General features: G+C 46.2%; 1 protein-coding gene across 1 annotated transcript in view; it reads left to right on the forward strand.

The window, feature by feature from the left end:
• The window catches only part of LOC116975561 (contactin-associated protein-like 5), a 1,077,365-nt gene that overhangs the window by 584,710 nt on the left and 475,003 nt on the right, over nt 1–17,652 (forward strand). The window contains exon 9 of the mRNA XM_033024848.1: nt 17,051–17,200. Coding sequence (XP_032880739.1) covers nt 17,051–17,200 — 150 coding nt within the window. The remainder of the gene's footprint in view (nt 1–17,050; nt 17,201–17,652) is intronic.

Below are 17,652 nucleotides of genomic sequence, written 5' to 3' on the forward strand. Positions count from 1 at the left end.
TGCAGCAGCAGCATCTTGGCACTTACCCCACAAACTGATCATATTTTGTATGATTAATATATATTTGCAATCTCGGACACAAACGCTGTCATTATTTTGGGAACACCAGTTAAGTGGAGAGTTCTTGTCACTGCACCACATAATAGAGATTCAGCGCGGATACAGTCCCTTCGGCCCACCGAATCCGCGCCGACCAATGATCCCCGCTCATTAACACACACTAGGGACAATTTATATTTATACCAAGCCAATGAACCTACGTCTTTGGAGTGTGGGAGGAAACTGAAGATCTCGGAGAAAACCCCACGCGGATCACGGGGAGAACGTACAAACTCCGCACAGACAGCGCCCGTAGCCGGGATCGAACCCGGGTCCCTGCCGCCATCGTGCACGGAATTTGAGAGAATACATTGACAGGCCAAATGGCCTCTTTCTGCCCTTCACTTCTTTAATGACCATCGGCCTGTTTGATCTCTCTCCAGCTGAAGCTCTGTTGCGTTCCACATCGTGATGAATGAAAAGGATTAGACGACAAGCATATTGGCATTAGTGTCCTGGAAATGTAACATTGGCATATGCAACTGACAAAGGTTGAACAAGTTCCAACCTATCATTAACATACATAATGGCTTCTTCTAAAACAGCACTGAAGGACAATTCCACAAAAACATTCTCCATTTGCACACCAATATAAATATTCGTAAATTGTACTTTGCCTTTTATTGGTTCAACATTGTTTGATGTGATGAATATTTTTACCCCAGTTATTATTATTAATTTAAAATGCATGGCATTTAGCAAAGAAAAAATCAAAGGGAATAAAACAGCACTGGGTATAATATTCCCTGTTTAATAATACTGGTAATAATATAAAAGGTCACCTTACCCTGTAAATTACCGTTGTATGATTTTAAGTTGTATTAGTGACGGGAAGAAAAAAAATATTTTCTACCTACTGAGCCAAGAAAATTTGCATGTTATAAACTGAGATTGTTCGTAATGAACTGTGGGAACTGTTGACAATTCCTTGCAATGTATAATGGGATGTATTCAGCACAGATGCTGCCCATTCAGGAGACTGAACCAGTTCTTCGAAAGAAATATCAAATTAGTCACACAGGCTCCTCGGTTGCCTTGCCCGAGGCAGCGTGAAGTGTGGACGAAGTCAATGGAAAGGATGCGTAGGAAGGGACTGTAGATAGAAACATAGAAACATAGAAATTAGGTGCAGGAGTAGGCCATTCGGCCCTTCGAGCCTGCACCGCCATTCAATATGATCATGGCTGATCATCCAACTCAGTATCCCATCCCTGCCTTCTCTCCATACCCTCTGATCCCCTTAGCCACAAGGGCCACATCTAACTCCCTCTTAAATATAGCCAATGAACTGGCCTCGACTACCCTCTGTGGCAGAGAGTTCCAGAGATTCACCACTCTCTGTGTGAAAAAAGTTTTTCTCATCTCGGTTTTAAAGGATTTCCCCCTTATCCTTAAGCTGTGACCCCTTGTCCTGGACTTCCCCAACATCGGGAACAATCTTCCTGCATCTAGCCTGTCCAACCCCTTAAGAATTTTGTAAGTTTCTATAAGATCCCCTCTCAATCTCCTAAATTCTAGAGTATAAACCAAGTCTATTCAGTCTTTCTTCATAAGACAGTCCTGACATCCCAGGAATCAGTCTGGTGAACCTTCTCTGCACTCCCTCTATGGCAATAATGTCCTTCCTCAGATTTGGAGACCAAAACTGTACGCAATACTCCAGGTGTGGTCTCATCAAGACCCTGTACAACTGCAGTAGAACCTCCCTGCTCCTATACTCAAATCCTTTTGCTATGAAAGCTAACATACCATTCGCTTTCTTCACTGCCTGCTGCACCTGCATGCCTACTTTTAATGACTGGTGTACCATGACACCCAGGTCTCGCTGCATCTCCCCTTTTCCTAGTCGTCCACCATTTAGATAATAGTCTGCTTTCCTGTTTTTGCCACCAAAATGGATGCGGGTTTAAGCTGAAGATAGACACAAAATGCTGGAGTAACTCAGCGGGACAGGCAGCATCTCTGGAGAGAAGGAATGGGTGACGTTTCGGGGTTGAGACCCTTCTTCAGACTCTTTCGGGTCTGGGTTAAGACGTGGCCGAGGAGTCGGAGGGAAGGAGGAATCACAGAGGGGGAGGAGGTGAGGGAGGATGTTGCTGAACTCTTGTCGGAGAGAGGAGACTTTTTTTTTCCAAAGAGCTAGTGAATGTGTGAAGGGCCTGTCCCACCAGCATGCGACTGGTGCGGCTAGCGCGACCAAACGTGGTGGCTTGAGGCTTACGGCCTCGCGGGGCCGGTCCCACTTCCAACCGCGGAGCCATCTGGAGTTGTGTGGGGCTGGTCCCGACATCATACTCACCAATCAGCTGGGCAGGAGGCAGGCTGACTGAATTTGGACGTCGCACGGCATTGGGCGGTTACGCCATCACGCAACGGCACGCCGGGCGGTGACGTCATCGCGCAACGCCACGCGCTAGGCATACGCAGCTAGGCACAACTCGGGTTGAATTAATAGGTGTTCAAATCAACATGTTTTATATACAGGTATGCCAATTATATAGAGAGATTTTCTAAATTATTGTGGCATAGAGCATGGTAAAAGGCCTTTTGACCCAACCTAACATGCTCCATCTACGCTACATGCCCCATCTACACTAGTCCCACCTGCCTGCCTTTGACCCATATCACCTCTAAACCTTTCATATGGTGGTAAATCTGTGGAATTCATTGCCACAGAAGGCTGTGGAGGCCAAGTATGTTCAGTTTAGTTTATTGTCTCGTGTACGAGGTACAGTGAAAAGCTTTTGTTGCGTGCTAACCAGTCAGCGGAGAGACAATACATGATTACAGTTGATCCATTTACAGTGTATAGATACATGAGGCAGAGATAGATATATTCTTGATTAGTGTGGGTGTCAGGGGTTATGGGGAGAGGGCAGGAGAGGGCTGAGAAGGAAAGATAGATCAACCATGATTGAATGGTGGTGCTAATTTGATGGGCCAAATGGCCTAACCCTGCTCCTATCACTAATGAACCTACGAATATCCATGTACCCGTTTAACCTCGGCATTCCCTCTCTCTCTCCATCCCTCCCCCACCCAAGTCGCACCAGCTTCTCGTTTTCAACCAACAAACAGCTCACAATGGCTGTTTCATTTAATCACCATTACTTTTTTGCATATCTTCCATTCATTGTTCCTTATCTCTCTCTCTATTTCATCGTCTATATCTCTCGTTTCCCTTTTCCCCTACGAGCCTGAAGAAGGGTCTCGACCCGAAACGTCACCCCTTCCTTCTCTCCAGAGAAGCTGCCTGTCCCGGCTGAGTTATCCTGCTTTTTGTGTCTATCTTTGGTTTAAACCAGCATCTGCAGCTCCTTCCCACACAAATGCATTTTAAATGTTGCTCGAGTTGTTAGTTGGATTCCAGCATTGAACGGCAGCACCCACCAGTGATACAATAGTGCGGATTTAGTCCACGCAACACTGGATACACTCTCATCCTGGAATATGAAACAGATAAAATGCTTGCCAAACATTGTTTCACAAAGGCAAGCCTCATTAACTACAAATGTACATTGTTAATGGAACCTGCTTGATTTTAGGCAGAGATAGAATGTGGTCTAATGAGCTTCCGATGGTTGTAGGTGACATATTATTAATGGAGGACGACCAGTACAGATGATGCACTGTCAAACTACATTAGGCTCGAGCAAGTGAATAAATTTGATTCACGTTGTTACTTACAAAGGATATGTCAACTGGGAATTAGACTCATTTAGATGTTTGTTTAATTTTGATCCACACTGGTCTATGGCTTTCGAACTTATTATCCGAACGTAAGCAAATCAAACAATTGTCCTTCAAACACCAGCTGCTGTGAAGATGGCGACAATAATTAAGTAAGCTGATGAAAGTAAGCATGCACGTAGAGCAGGCAGTGAGAAAAGCAAATGTTGATCTTCATTGCAAGAGGACTTGAGTATAGGAGCAAGGAGGCCCTATTGCAGTTGTAAAGAATCATGGTGAGATTGCACATTGAGTATTGTGTGCAGTTTTGGTCTCCGAATGGCCTAATTCTGATCCTATCATTTAAGACCTTATGATCTTATGTCTGTATATATTTATATCATGGTATATGGACACACTTATCTGTTCTGTAGTAAATGCCTACTATGTTCTGTGTGCTGAAGCAAAGCAAGAATTTCATTGTCCTATAGAGGGACACATGACAATAAACTCACTTGAATTTATGGAATGATCAACCAAACCAATTTGAGGAGTTGACTGAGACCCAAAATAAATTAAAGTGCTTTTATGAATACAGGTGCACAACCTTTTATCCGAAAGCCTTGGGACCAGACACTTTTCGTAATTCAGAATTTGTCGGTCTTCGGAATGGAAATTTTTTAGCGTAGATTTTAATGGCTGGCTCAGTGGTAGAGTGCTCGGCTCATATCCGCAAGGTCGCGAGTTTGCGCCTTGATCCCGGCAGTTACTCAGTCGCGAGTTTGAGTCTTCAATGTCGTTTTTTCTTGCAGAATAAATGTCTGTATGTAATGCAGTGTGTTGAATGAATTCCTGAATTTGTAAATGTGCCCGCAGCATTGAATCAACTCTCGCACTCATGTCACCCTAGCGGGGCTACATGCCCTTAGGCGGCCTAGCTCGGGGATCCCCGAGCTAGGTCGCGAGTTTGCGCCTCGATCCTGGCAGTTACTCGGTCGCGAGTTTGTGTCTTCTATGTAGTTTTTTCTTGCAGAATAAATGTTTGTATGAAATGCAGTGTAGGAGAGGTGTACTGACTGTGTGGGCAGAACTTTGGAAGTGATTGCCCACCAGTCTAAAACGCCGCTGTGTCTCCCTGTCCCTGGGATAGCAGGGGGCGATCAAACAGCACAATACCCCCCTCCCCCTCCAGAGGAATCCGCTCCCCGATGGGCCGCTACGGCGACAAGTGGCAGTTTGCCCACAGCCCGAGCTGCGCCCCCTCATCCGCCACCCCAAGAACAAGACGTACCTTGCACACCATCAGCTTCTGCCCCTACGTGTTCCTCTGGAGTTGGAGCGGGGCTGGGCTGGAGTTGCTGCTGGCTGTGGGTCTCTGGGATCTCCGTGCTTGCAGTGGGCCTGGGGGTCGGTGTCCCGTTGGTCCTGACGTCTCCGGCCACCCCGCTGGACTGGAGCTGAGACTGGGAACTGTAGCGCCCTTGCCCCCTCCCTCTGCAACTGCAAACAACCCCACTCTCCTGCAAGGGCGGTACAGTTCCCGGAGGATGGCAGGTGGCCGGAGACGTCAGGACCAACAGGAACCCGCTCCCCGATGGACCCCTACGACGCCCCGAGCTGCGCCCCGTCATCCGCAACCCAGGTTCCTCTGTAGTAGGAACCAAAGATCTTTGGTTGGAACGGGGCTGGACTGCTGCTGGTTGTGGGTCTGTGGGATCTCCGTGCTTGCAGTGGGCCTGGGGGTCGGTGTCCCGATGAGGGGGCGCAGCTCGGGGAACGGCTTCTGGTGGTCCTGACGTCTCCGGCCAGTTTGCAGTTTTCCTCTGTAGTTGGAGCGGGGCTGGGCTGGGCTGGGCTGCTGTTGGCTGTGGGTCTCTGGGATCTCCGTGCTTGCGCTTGAAAACGTTCACCGAGGGCGGCCCGCAGAGGTGACAGCGGAACCTCCGGTCGGTCCTCGAAGAAACGGGAACTAAATCCCCATTCATAAAAGAGAAGGTGAGGGTATATTGCGCGGGAAGGTTAATAATTGACAATCTGCTGCTGCCTGCCCACTGAGTTAAAAAGTTCCCACGCAAGACTCACAATACACTGTGTATCGTGAGTCTACCGTGGGAACTTTTTAACTCAGCGGGCAGGCCGCAGCATATTGTCAATTATTAACCTTCCCGCGCAATATACCCTCACCTTCTCTTTTATGAATGGGGATTTAGTTCCCCTTTCTTCGAGGACCGACCGGAGGTTCCGCTGTCACCTCTGCGGGCCGCCCTCGGTGAACGTTTTCAAGGACCCCAAAAATGGCCGCTATTCGGAGGTTTTCGTTATTTGGATCTTCGGATAAAAGGTTGTGCACCTGTAGTTATAAAACTCTACCTTGAAAATAAAATAATTTGTGTATGATAAGCTGTGGTTTGACAATAGACAATAAACAATAGGTGCAGGAGTAGGCCATTCGGCCCTTCAAGCCAGTACTACCATTCAATGTGATCATGGCTGATCATCCACAATCAGTACCCCGTTCCTGCCTTCTCCCCATAACCCCTGACTCCACTATTTTTAAGAGCCCTATCCTGCTCTCTCTTGAAAGCATCCAGAGAACCTGCCTCCACCACCCTCTGGGAACAATTCTATTCCAGACCTCAAGAAATTGCAGATAGTCGTGGATGCAGCCCAGCCCATCACACAAACCAACTTCCCTTCCATTGACTCCCATCCACACTTCACGCAGCCTATGCAAGTCCAGCAGCATAATCAAGGGCAAGTCTCATCTTGGCTACTCCCGTTTCTCCCCTCTCCCACCAGGCAAGAGGTACAGAGGTGTGAAAACGCACACCTCCTGATTCAGGGACAGTTTCTTCCCAGCTGTTATCAGGCAACTGAACCGTCCTCTCACCAACTAGAAAGCGGTCATCGTTGGAGAGCTTCAAACTATCTTTAATCGAACCTGCATTAGAACCATTAGACCCTTTAACCTGTATCTGTACGTTGTGGACAGCTTGATTGTAGTCATGCATAGTTTGTTCGCTGACCGGATAGCACGCAACAAAAAGCTTTTCACTACAAGTTGGAGCACGTGACAACAATAATCTAAATTAAACCTAATAGACTATTTAATACATGGCGTGTGGGCGGCGCGACTCTCGTCAGCAGCGGCCTCTGCAGTCCGTCTGTGTTTTATTATTTTTTGTCTCGTTTTTATGTAGTTTTTGTTATTTTTTTTGTTGGGGTATGTGTGTGTGGGGGTGTGGGGGTGGGGTGGGGGGGAGGGGGTAACTTTAAAATCTTTCCCCTGCACGGGAGACCCAACCTTTTCTTTGTCGGGTCTCCGTTGTCGTTGGGGCTGCAGCGTGGAGCGGCCTCCAAAAGGAACGACCTGGGGTTCCAGCTGCGGAGCTGCCGACTGCTCACCGTCACGGGGCTGGCCGAGTCCGGAGCGGGTGGAGCGGTGGTGGACGCTGCTGCGGCCCAACCCCCGGAGATTCTGAGGCTGCAACTGCGGGTTTGGCGGACGGCGGCACCGGGAGCCCGCGGGTCCCTGCTGGGTGACCGCTTTTCGGGGCTTCCGCAACGGCGACTTCTCCCGCCCGAGTTGCGGGGTTGAAGAGCACCTGGAGCGGGGCCTTACAGCACCGCCCCGCGCGGCTTGGAATGGCCGCGGGACTTTGCGAGCGCACGCCGGGGGCTCCAACAACAAGACCCGGTGCATGGCCTTGCATCACCCGGCGTGGCTTTAATGGCCGCGGGACAATCGCCATCGCCAGCCGGGGGCTTTGACTTTGACTCTGACTCTGACATCGGGGGGGGAGAGTGCAGTGGAGAGATAAGTTTTTTTTGCCTTCCATCACAACGATGTGATGGATGTTTGTGTAAACTGTGTTGTGTCTCGGGTCTTTTTGTTTTGTAATGTATGGCTGCAGAAACGACATTTCGTTTGGACCTCAAGGGGTCCAAATGACAATAAATTGAATTGTATTGTAACTGCAGACGCTTGTTTAAATCAAAGGTAGTTGGATTAACAAAATGTTGGAGTAACTCAGCGGGACAGGCAGCATCTCTGGAGAGAATTAACGGGCAACGTTACTGGTCGAGACCCTTCTTCAGACAAATTTAATACATGGCTCTGGATTTAATATATTTCTCAATCTACCTTTAGTTAAATTTGTCTTAAGCAAACGTTGTAGTTATCGGGCAATGATTGGATCTAATCCTATTAGGATGATGCTGTATAAGAAGTACCAATGTGTTGCTCATCAGATGTTTGTATTTTTTCAAGTAGAGTGAGGCTGTTTTGATAGGAGGTTTAGCACTCCTAGTCCAATGCCAACTTGATTCTACACACTTAATCTTGTCAGCGAATCATTTGGCTTTGAACCCTATGGTGTTCCCTTTCAAGGGGTTCTGCTAAATCCCTGGGAATTTTTCATTTTGGCATGTAATGTTATTGAGGGACAGACACAAAAAGCTGGATTCGGGTTGAGACCCTTCTTCAGACTGAGAATGAGAGGAGAGAGAAACTGGAGATATGGAATAATAACTATAATAATAATAACTTTATTTATAGAGCACTTTAAAAACAACCACTGTTGCAACAAAGTGCTGTACATGACTAATCATGAACAAAAAAAAAATTATTACAAGACAATAAAAACATTAAAAACATTAAAAACACTAAAACAGGAGCAAAGTCTCATGCAGGGTCAAAAGCCAAGGAATAGAAAAGGGTTTTACGACTGGTTTTGAAGATGACTTGATTTGAAGGAAAGAGACAAAGAGCATGTAAGCTGGCGATGATCAAGGAAATGATCAAGGAAATGTACAAATGGTTCATTGTTGGCTGAGGGGAAGGTGACAACGAAGCATACAAACAGTAAAATTGATCAGGAGGTCAGTGAATCTAAGATAGACGCAAGCTCAGGCAGTTTCTCTGGAGAAAAGGAATGGGTGACGTTTCAGGTCGTGACCCTTCTTCAAACTCGACCCGAAACGTCAACCATTCCTTCTCTCCTGAGATGCTGCCTGCCCCGCTGAATTACTCCAGTATTTTGTGTCTATCTTCGTTGTAAACCAGCATCTGCAGTTATTTCGTGCACGACTAATATTATTGTGTGTTGCAACCAAACAAGTGGGTGGTGGAGATTAACTGGGAGCCAATAATCACCAAAGATACATTTCTCCATCATTTCTTTCTCCATGTTTCATGCATTTGTAAACAAAAACAAAAAAATGTAATACAGAGAAATGTGAGGTGTTGCACCAACACAATGAATTATAGGGCTCTGAGGCGTGTTGTAGAGCATAGGGATCTACGAGATAACATCACGGGTACATAGGGTGGTTCAGATAGTTTCATAAGATCATCAGGTCTTAAGTGATAGGAGTAGAATTAGGTCATTCGCCCCATCAAGGCCATTCCACTATTCAATCATGGCTGATCTATTTCCTCCTCCTTTCCCCGTTCTCCTGCCTTCTCCCCATAACCTCTGATACCCGTACATGGTCCTTCATCAGTCAGAGTATTGAGTATAGAAGTTGAGAGGTTATATTGCAGTTATATAAGATGTTGATGAGGCCGCTGTTGTGATTCTACTGTTTAAATAACTGAAGTCTTACACTGTGACAAAGGTCCAAAGACTATTAACGTTACAGCTTCAGTAACTTCATACTAGCACGTTTCTCGAAGAGTGTGGGAACAAGGCAGGGAGGCTCCAGTTAAGCTATTGGGCGTAGCTACAAAGTATGACTCATGACATGAGTGACACTGATCTACATCCTCCCTCTTAAAGAATCAACAACAGTACAAAACCATTAACTAAGTAAGGCATGCATAGCTATTGATAATAAACTGGAGGAAAGTCAAACCAGGGTACTTCACAACCGGCTTACAAACACGACCAGTACAATTACGATAGAGACCATCTCCGTTCTATCCCCCCGGGGGACAGAGCAGGTGGCTTCACACGTGAGGGAGACCGAACCAGCATTCCCGGAGACGAAACAGGAGACTGTGGCGCAGGCGAAGTCGCCACTGGCAAACCAGCCATTGTAGACACGGGTTGTTGTGCTGCTATAGGTGGAGGAGTGGAACTAGACACAGACGGAAGTGCACTTGTACGGTCGGGATAATATGGAGGTGGAACTGGCTCGTTCACTGGCAGGATATGTCGTCAAGTCAAGTCAAGTTTACTTGTCACATACACATACAAGATGTGCAGTGAAATGGAAGTAGCAATGCCTGCGGATTGTGCAACAAACTACAGAACAGAATAGAATAATAATAATAATAATAATGGATGGGATTTATATAGCGCCTTTCTAATACTCAAGGCGCTTTACATCGCATTATTCATTCACTTCTCAGTCACACTCGGTGGTGGTAAGCTACTTCTGTAGCCACAGCTGCCCTGGGGCAGACTGACGGAAGCGTGGCTGCCAATCTGCGCCTACCGCCCCTCCGACCACCACCAATCACTCACACACATTCACACACAGGCAAAGGTGTCTTGCCCAAGGACACAACGACAGTATGCACTCCAAGCGGGATTCGAACCGGCTACCTTCCGGCTACCTTCCGGTTGCCAGCCGAACACTTAGCCCATTGTGCCATCTGTAGTATCAGTATTTGCATATTAGAAAAAAACCCAGCAATTTTAAAAAGACACAACACAACAGTAAATTAGTCCCTGATGAGATAGGAGTTTACAGTCCTAATGGCCTGTGGGAAGAAACTCCGTCTCATCCTCTCTGTTTTCACAGCATGACAGCGGAGGCGTTTGCCTGACCGTGGCAGCTGGAACAGTCCGTTGCTGGGGTGGTAGTGGTCCTTCATTATGTTGCTGGCTCTGGATCTGCACCTCCTGGTGTATAGGTCCTGCAGGGGGGCGAGTGTAGTTCCCATAGTGTGTTTGGCCGAACACACCACTCTCTGCAGCGCCTTCTTGTCCTGGGCAGAGCAGTTCACAATGACCAGCAATCCCCGCACATTAACATTATCCAACACACATGTTCTCCGACTTCAAATGAAGTTTTTTAACTGGGTTAAGGGAATCAAAAATAAAAGGGCGGCATGGTGAGACCTTCAGTTTCGTCCCACACTCCAAAGATGTACAGGTTTGCAGGTTAATTGGCATCAGTAAAATTGTAAATTGTCTTTAGTGTGTGTTGGATAATGTTAATGTGCGGGGATTGCTGGTCATTGTAGACTCGGTGAGCCGAAGGGCCTGTCTCCGTGCCACATCTCTAAAACGGGGGGAGGCAAATAAAGGAGGGCCTGGCACGGGATACTTTGTAACTCTGTCGGCGCCCTTTATGTGGCGACTCTTTGCATACCTTGGGTACGCAAAACAAAGAATGCCACTGTGACTTGTCACATGTAACAATAAAGTATTCATTCAAGTCTAAAGAATGAGAATTCAAGTTTTGTTCTTTTTAGTATCTCGAGAACCTTTTGCATTTACATTTTATTACAACAGTGACACACAGGACATCAAAACACCACCTGAACATCTATATATATAACTAAATGTCTCATCTTGTGTATATATATATATATGTATATATGTATATATGTATGTTTCCGAAATACAGCCAAAACGGTACACTATAGCGCAACAATTTTAGGGTTGCCTTACTCACCATTCGCCTGCAGTGTGCACTATAGAATTTTGTTCGATTTTGCAAAGTAATTCCCTTTATAAACTTTAATTAACTTTCTACCGTGAACGGCAGCGCGCTCCCACTTGCCGGGCCCGTCAGCCGCGCCTGTGCAGTTGGGGGAGGGTTGCCGGGCCCGGCGCCATTTTCAGATCGCCATTTTGATCTGATACTTCCATAATAACTGAACGTCTCGAGGATCTATCTCTGACGTCACAACGGGTCCATGGGTCGTCTAGTAAATTATAAATCCAAAAGTCCATCAGCTTTCTCAAATGTTGGTGAAACATCCCGAGGAATGATTTTGATATTAACAAGCAGAATTCTTGCCAGTAATTCTGACCAATATTTATCCCTAAGAAGTAATTGAAAAATAAATCTCACCATTTAGCTGGCTGCTGTAGTTTGTTATATATAAAGTAGGCTACTGTGTTCCCTACCTCGTGACAAAGACTATCCTTCATAAAATAATTAAATTATTATAAAGCACTTCCTAAAATTGTGACAGGTGCTTTATCAATGCAAGGTCCTTCATTTTTTTATTCCACATTTTTTCCATCCATTGCTATTCCCTGATGATTGTTTCTGTGTTAATGTGTCTAGCCAACGACAGGCAGCTTCCTGACTTCAACACCAAATGGCTTTTCTTGGATCTGTGCGCACAATCTATTGTTATTTTTAAATTCCACGTTCCTCTATATATAACCGTTTATTTCAGATGTACGCCTTTAACATTCCACCGATTAGTTTCCAATATGAACTCGCACGAGCTTGTGGATGGACTTCTCTTGCCCGAAAGTTCGATTCACATGTCACGGAAACAGGTCCTTCAGCACAACTCCTCCATGCCAACCAAGATGCCACATCTAAGATAATCCCACATATGGCACATATGCCTCTAAACCTTCCCTATCCATGTAAACATAGAAACATAGAAAATATGTGCAGGAGGAGGCCATTCGGCCCTTCGAGCCAGCACCACCATTCATTGGGATCATGGCTGATCATCCCCAATCAATAACCAGTGCCTGCCTTCTCCCCATATCCCTTGATTCAACTAGCCCCTAGAGCTCTATCTAACTCTCTCTTAAATCCATCCAGTGATTTGGCCTCCACTGCCATCTGTGGCAGGGGATTCCACAAAAGTACTTGTCCAAATGTATTTTAAATGATGTGATAGTACCTACCTCAACTACCTCAACTACCTCCTCTAGTAGCTCGTTCCATACACTTTGTAAAAAACTCTGTGTAAAAAAAGTTGCCCCTAAAATAACTGTTAAATATTTGCCCCCTCACCTTAATCCTATGTCCTGTGGTTCTTGATTTCCCTCCACTGGATAAAATACGCTGCATTTACCCTGCTATTACTCTCATGATTTTATGCAACTCGATAAGATCAACCCTTATTCTCCTGCGCTCCAAGGAGCGGACTTACACATCTTTTCTTGCCTCTTCTTCCTATGAATGGTTACTCGATGCAATAAATCTCAGCCAATGTAGCAGGTCTGATCATTGATGGTACCGGACTGGCAGATAGGAGATTAGTGGGCAAAATTAGGGCACATGGTATTGGGGATAGAGTGCTGACATGGATAGAAAATTGGTTGGCAGAAAGGAACAAAGAGTAGGGATTAACGGGTCCCTTTCAGAATGGCAGGCAGTGACTAGTGGGGGCGGTGGGGGCGCTGCGAGCTGGATGCCCTGCCAGCAGTGTGTTAGTTTTTTCTACTTTTTTTGTTTTTTCAATTTGTCTCAATGTGTGTTTTGAATGTTTCTTGGTGTGTCTTGTGTGGGGGGGGGGGGGGGGGAACCGCTTCGGTCACCACCTCCATGGAGAGGCGACTTTTTCCATGTCGCCTCCCTCGCAGCCTAACACAAATGATCGGTGCGACCTTTCCTGGAAACGCACCCGGGGCTTCAGCCGCGGGTGCAGCGTAGACTTTTTCATCACAGAGCGGGCAAGCCCTCGCCGAGGTCGTCGGAAGGGAGCGCCCCGTTCGCTGGCCCGCGGCAACCTGAAGCCATGGTCTGCGGAGCTCCAGCTGGCACGGCGTCCGAAGCCTGGGATCCTCGTTGGGGACCCCGGAGGAGAAGAGCTCTGAGTCACTGTCTCAGAGGGTGGTGGAGGCCGGTTCTTGAGATAACTAGATTGGGCTCTTCAATGGAGTCAGGGGATATGGGGAGAAGGCAGGAATGGGATACTGATTGGGGATGATCAGCCATGATCACATTGAATGGCAGTGCTGACTCGAAGGGCCGAATGGCCTAGTCCAGCACCTATTGTCTATTGTCTATTGTTTATTGTCTTATGCTTCTTGTGAGTGGTGGTGGTGGAAAGATTGGTGGAAACAGGGCCACGACATGAATGCTCTTTCCTTGACCTCATGGCAGTGGTCCAAATTCGTAATCAGTTCATTAAAGCAGCCCAAATTGCATTCGAGAAAAGGAGTATATTCTTGATAAAAGTTCTGAAAAGTTTTCTTAAATTGATTTCATTGTGAGCACTTTCAGGGCCAGATGTAACATTTTCTCCTGAACTAGTCATTTTTATTCTTGCTTTTTGCATATGTGTGACAATAGTCCCTCCAATAATTCCACAAAAGAAATGTTCTCAATTGATTTAATTCTCATATTCAGTTAACATCTTAAACACTTTGCTAAGCTTCTTCGGCATTAAGCTGAATTCCTAATCTTATCTTTACCCTTTTGTTTGCATTTTCCTATTCTTTAACTGACAGGGTTTTATCTGACAGCACTTATGATTTCTTTCTTTCCAACTTTTCTTCCAAATTTATTCTCCACTTTTTCTGATCGCATGCCAGCAAAAAGCTGAACCTCTATTCTTCCCATTTATATCTCCAATATTCCTCTGCCGTAGCCCTCTCTTTGTGCTTTCAGTAATAACCCCAGAAGACTTCCTACTTCAAATGTAGACACAAAATGGTGGAGTAACTCAGCAGGACGGGCAGCTTCTCTGGAATGAAGGCATGGGCGACGTTTCGGGTCGAGACCCTTCTTCAGACTGAGAGTCAGTGTAAATAGCTCGTTCTCAGCTTCCCCCCAGTCTAGTTTCAGTCAATAAAACACTGAGTCAAGCACTTGCGCATCTAAACTTTAATTTGGATAAACACAATAACAGTTGCCCACTGCCATACCTAACCACCGCCAGTTCGATCCTTGTATCTGCTTGGCCAAGCCCTCCTATCCTCATGCAAGCAGAGACACTCCAAAAGGTCACGCAGTCCCAAGCGTTCTTGCAGAAGATCGACACAGGAACTCGTGGGAGCTGCCTTTCATTGGTCCCAACCACCACCCTTTGTGTGAAAAAGTTACACCTCAGATTCCTATTAACTCTTTCCCCCTCCACCTTAAACCTATGTCCTCTGGTCCTCGATTAATTTACCCTCGGCCAGGGACTCTACCCAGTCAATTCCTCTCATGCATTTTAGTGCAAGGTAAAGTCAGTAAAGTCCAAACAAAGACAGTCGAAGGGTCACCAATGAGGTAAATAGTAGTTCAGGACTGCTCTCTAGTTGTTGGTAGGATGGTTCGGTTGATAACAGTTGCGAAGAAACTGTCCCTGAATCTGGAGATGTGCGTTTTCACATTTCGATGACTTTTGCCCGATGGGAGAGGGGAGAAGAGGGAATAGCCAGGGTGCGACTCGTCCTTGATTATGCTGCTGGCCTTGCTGGGGCAGCGTGAGGTGTAGTCAATGGAAGGGAGGTTGGTTTGTGTGATGGTCTGGGCTGCGTCCACAATTCGCTGCAATTTCTTGCTCTCTTGGTTGGAGCTGTTCCCAAGCTGTGCTGCATCCCCATAAAATGTTCTCTATCCTATAGAATCAAAAATAAACTTAGGAACAAAAGCAATTTAAAAAAAAGCTGGAAATAAATAACAGATGAGACTGGATTTGTGGCAAGAAAATTTCAAGTCTAGCATTTCAACTTGACCTTTTATTTCAAAATGTTTTTAAAAATGCCATCTTATTTCATCAGAGTAGTTTGGTTAATTACAGCTGGTCAAATCTCTGCCTAACACTGAAGTACTTAGGCTGGGCACGAGTTTGAGATTTCTTAGGTCTTAACATCGGGCCTGACAACCAAGAAGGGATTTAAAATCACACACATGCCAAGCTAGCTCAACAAACCAGGGATAGACATAAAACGCTGGAGTAACTGAACCATTTTACTAGAATGTTGCCTGGGTTTCAGCAACTAAGTTACAGAGAAAGGTTGAACAAGTTAGGTCTTTATTCTTTGGAGCGCAGAAGGTTAAGGGGGGACTTGATAGAGGTTTTTAAAATGATGAGAGGGATAGACAGAGTTGACGTGGAAAAGCTTTTCCCACTGAGAGTAGGGAAGATTCAAACAAGGGGACATGACTTGAGAATTAAGGGACTGAAGTTTAGGGGTAACATGAGGGGGAACTTCTTTACTCAGAGAGTGGTAGCTGTGTGGAATGAGCTTCCAGTGAAGGTGGTGGAGGCAGGTTCGTTTTTATCATTTAAAAATAAATTGGATAGTTATATGGATGGGAAAGGAATGGAGGGTTATGGTCTGAGCACAGGTATATGGGACTAGGGGAGATTATGTGTTCGGCACGGACTAGAAGGGTCGAGATGGCCTGTTTCCGTGCTGTAATTGTTATATGGTTATATGGTTAACTCAGCGGGACAGGCAGCATCTCTGGATAGAAGGAATGGGTGACGTTTCGGATCGAGACCCTTCTTCAGACTGAGAGTCAGGGGAGAGAAATACAAGAGATATGGACAATGTTGCATAACTTTCCTTAGAGAAAGGAGGAGAACTTCTTCAAAATGGGCATACCTTGAGGAGATTTTGCAGTAGAGCTGACGTTTTGGGTTCGAGACCCTTCATCAGACTGAGTCAGGGGCGAGGGAGATACAGGGATAAGGAGTTGTATGGTGTGAAAACGAGACAAAGGGGATGAAGTTCAAGCATGTACAATAGATCACTGTTGGCTGGGAGTTAGCTGCTTTTTTATATCTGTTCAAAGCAAACAGATAAAACTGAGACAGTAAAGGGCCTGCCCCACTTGGGTGTCATTTGCACATCATGCACGTCACTGCCTACGTCACAACGCACCATGCGCGCATCACATGCACGTCACAACGCGCGCGTCATGACACGCAAATGACGCCCAAGTGGGGCAGGCCCTTTAGACTAGTCGGAGGACTGGGAAGGGGGAAGGATGTAGAGGGAGGGAAAGTAAACGTTACTTGAAGTTAGAGGAGTCAATGTTCATACCACTGGTGTGCAAGCTGCCCAAGCGAAATATAAGGTGCTGTCCCTCCAATTAGCGCTAGCCCTCACGCTGACAATGGAGGAGGCCCAGGACACAAAGGTCAGGGTGGGAATGAGAGGGGGAGGGGGAGGGGGAGTTAAAGTGTTTAGCAATCGGGAGACCAGGTAGGATTAGGCAGACTGAGCGGAGGTGTTCAGCGAAACGATCGGCGAGCCTCTGTTGGAGTAACTGTGGGAATGGGAAGGGGAGTTAGAGTGTTTAGCGACCGGCGGCTAATAAACCAGGGAGCAGCCTTTCACACATAACTCTGTGGCCTCATGGAAGAATTGTGTTGATCCCATGTTAATTGGATATCTCATCTCTCCAGGTGTTAATCTAAATGATGGTCTGTGGCACTCTATCAATTTGAATGCCAGAAGAAATCGTGTTAGCATCATATTGGACAATAATGCAACTTCAACCTTTCATTCAACCATTCAGATGCAGATTTACTCTGGGAGCAGCTATTATTTTGGAGGTGAGTGTATACTGCATCTATTGTGAGCGTTCATTTTCAATTAATTTATTTTTCCAACATGGTCTGCTGTCGGAAATATTCTAAAATTTGAGCTTCATCTTTAGTTTTGATTTTAATTTTCAAACTACAAGCCAGAAACAGGCCCTTCCGCCCACCGAGTTCGTGCCGACCAGCGTTCCCCGCACACGTACAGTATCTTTTTTAGCTTAGTTTAGCTTAGTTTATTGTCACGTGTACCGAGGTACAGTGAAAAACATTTAGAGTGATACGGTATTGAAAAAGGCCCTTCAGCCTAACATGCCCCACAACGGCCAACGCTGTCCCAGCTACACCAGTCCCACTTGTCTGCGCTTGGTCTATACCCCTCCAAACCTGCCCTATCCATGTACCTGTCTAATTGTTTCTTAAATGGTGGGAAAGTCCCAGCCTCAACTACCTCCTCTAGCAGTTTG

Source organism: Amblyraja radiata, chromosome 7 (genome assembly GCF_010909765.2).
Source record: "Amblyraja radiata isolate CabotCenter1 chromosome 7, sAmbRad1.1.pri, whole genome shotgun sequence".
Lineage (NCBI taxonomy): Eukaryota > Metazoa > Chordata > Chondrichthyes > Rajiformes > Rajidae > Amblyraja > Amblyraja radiata.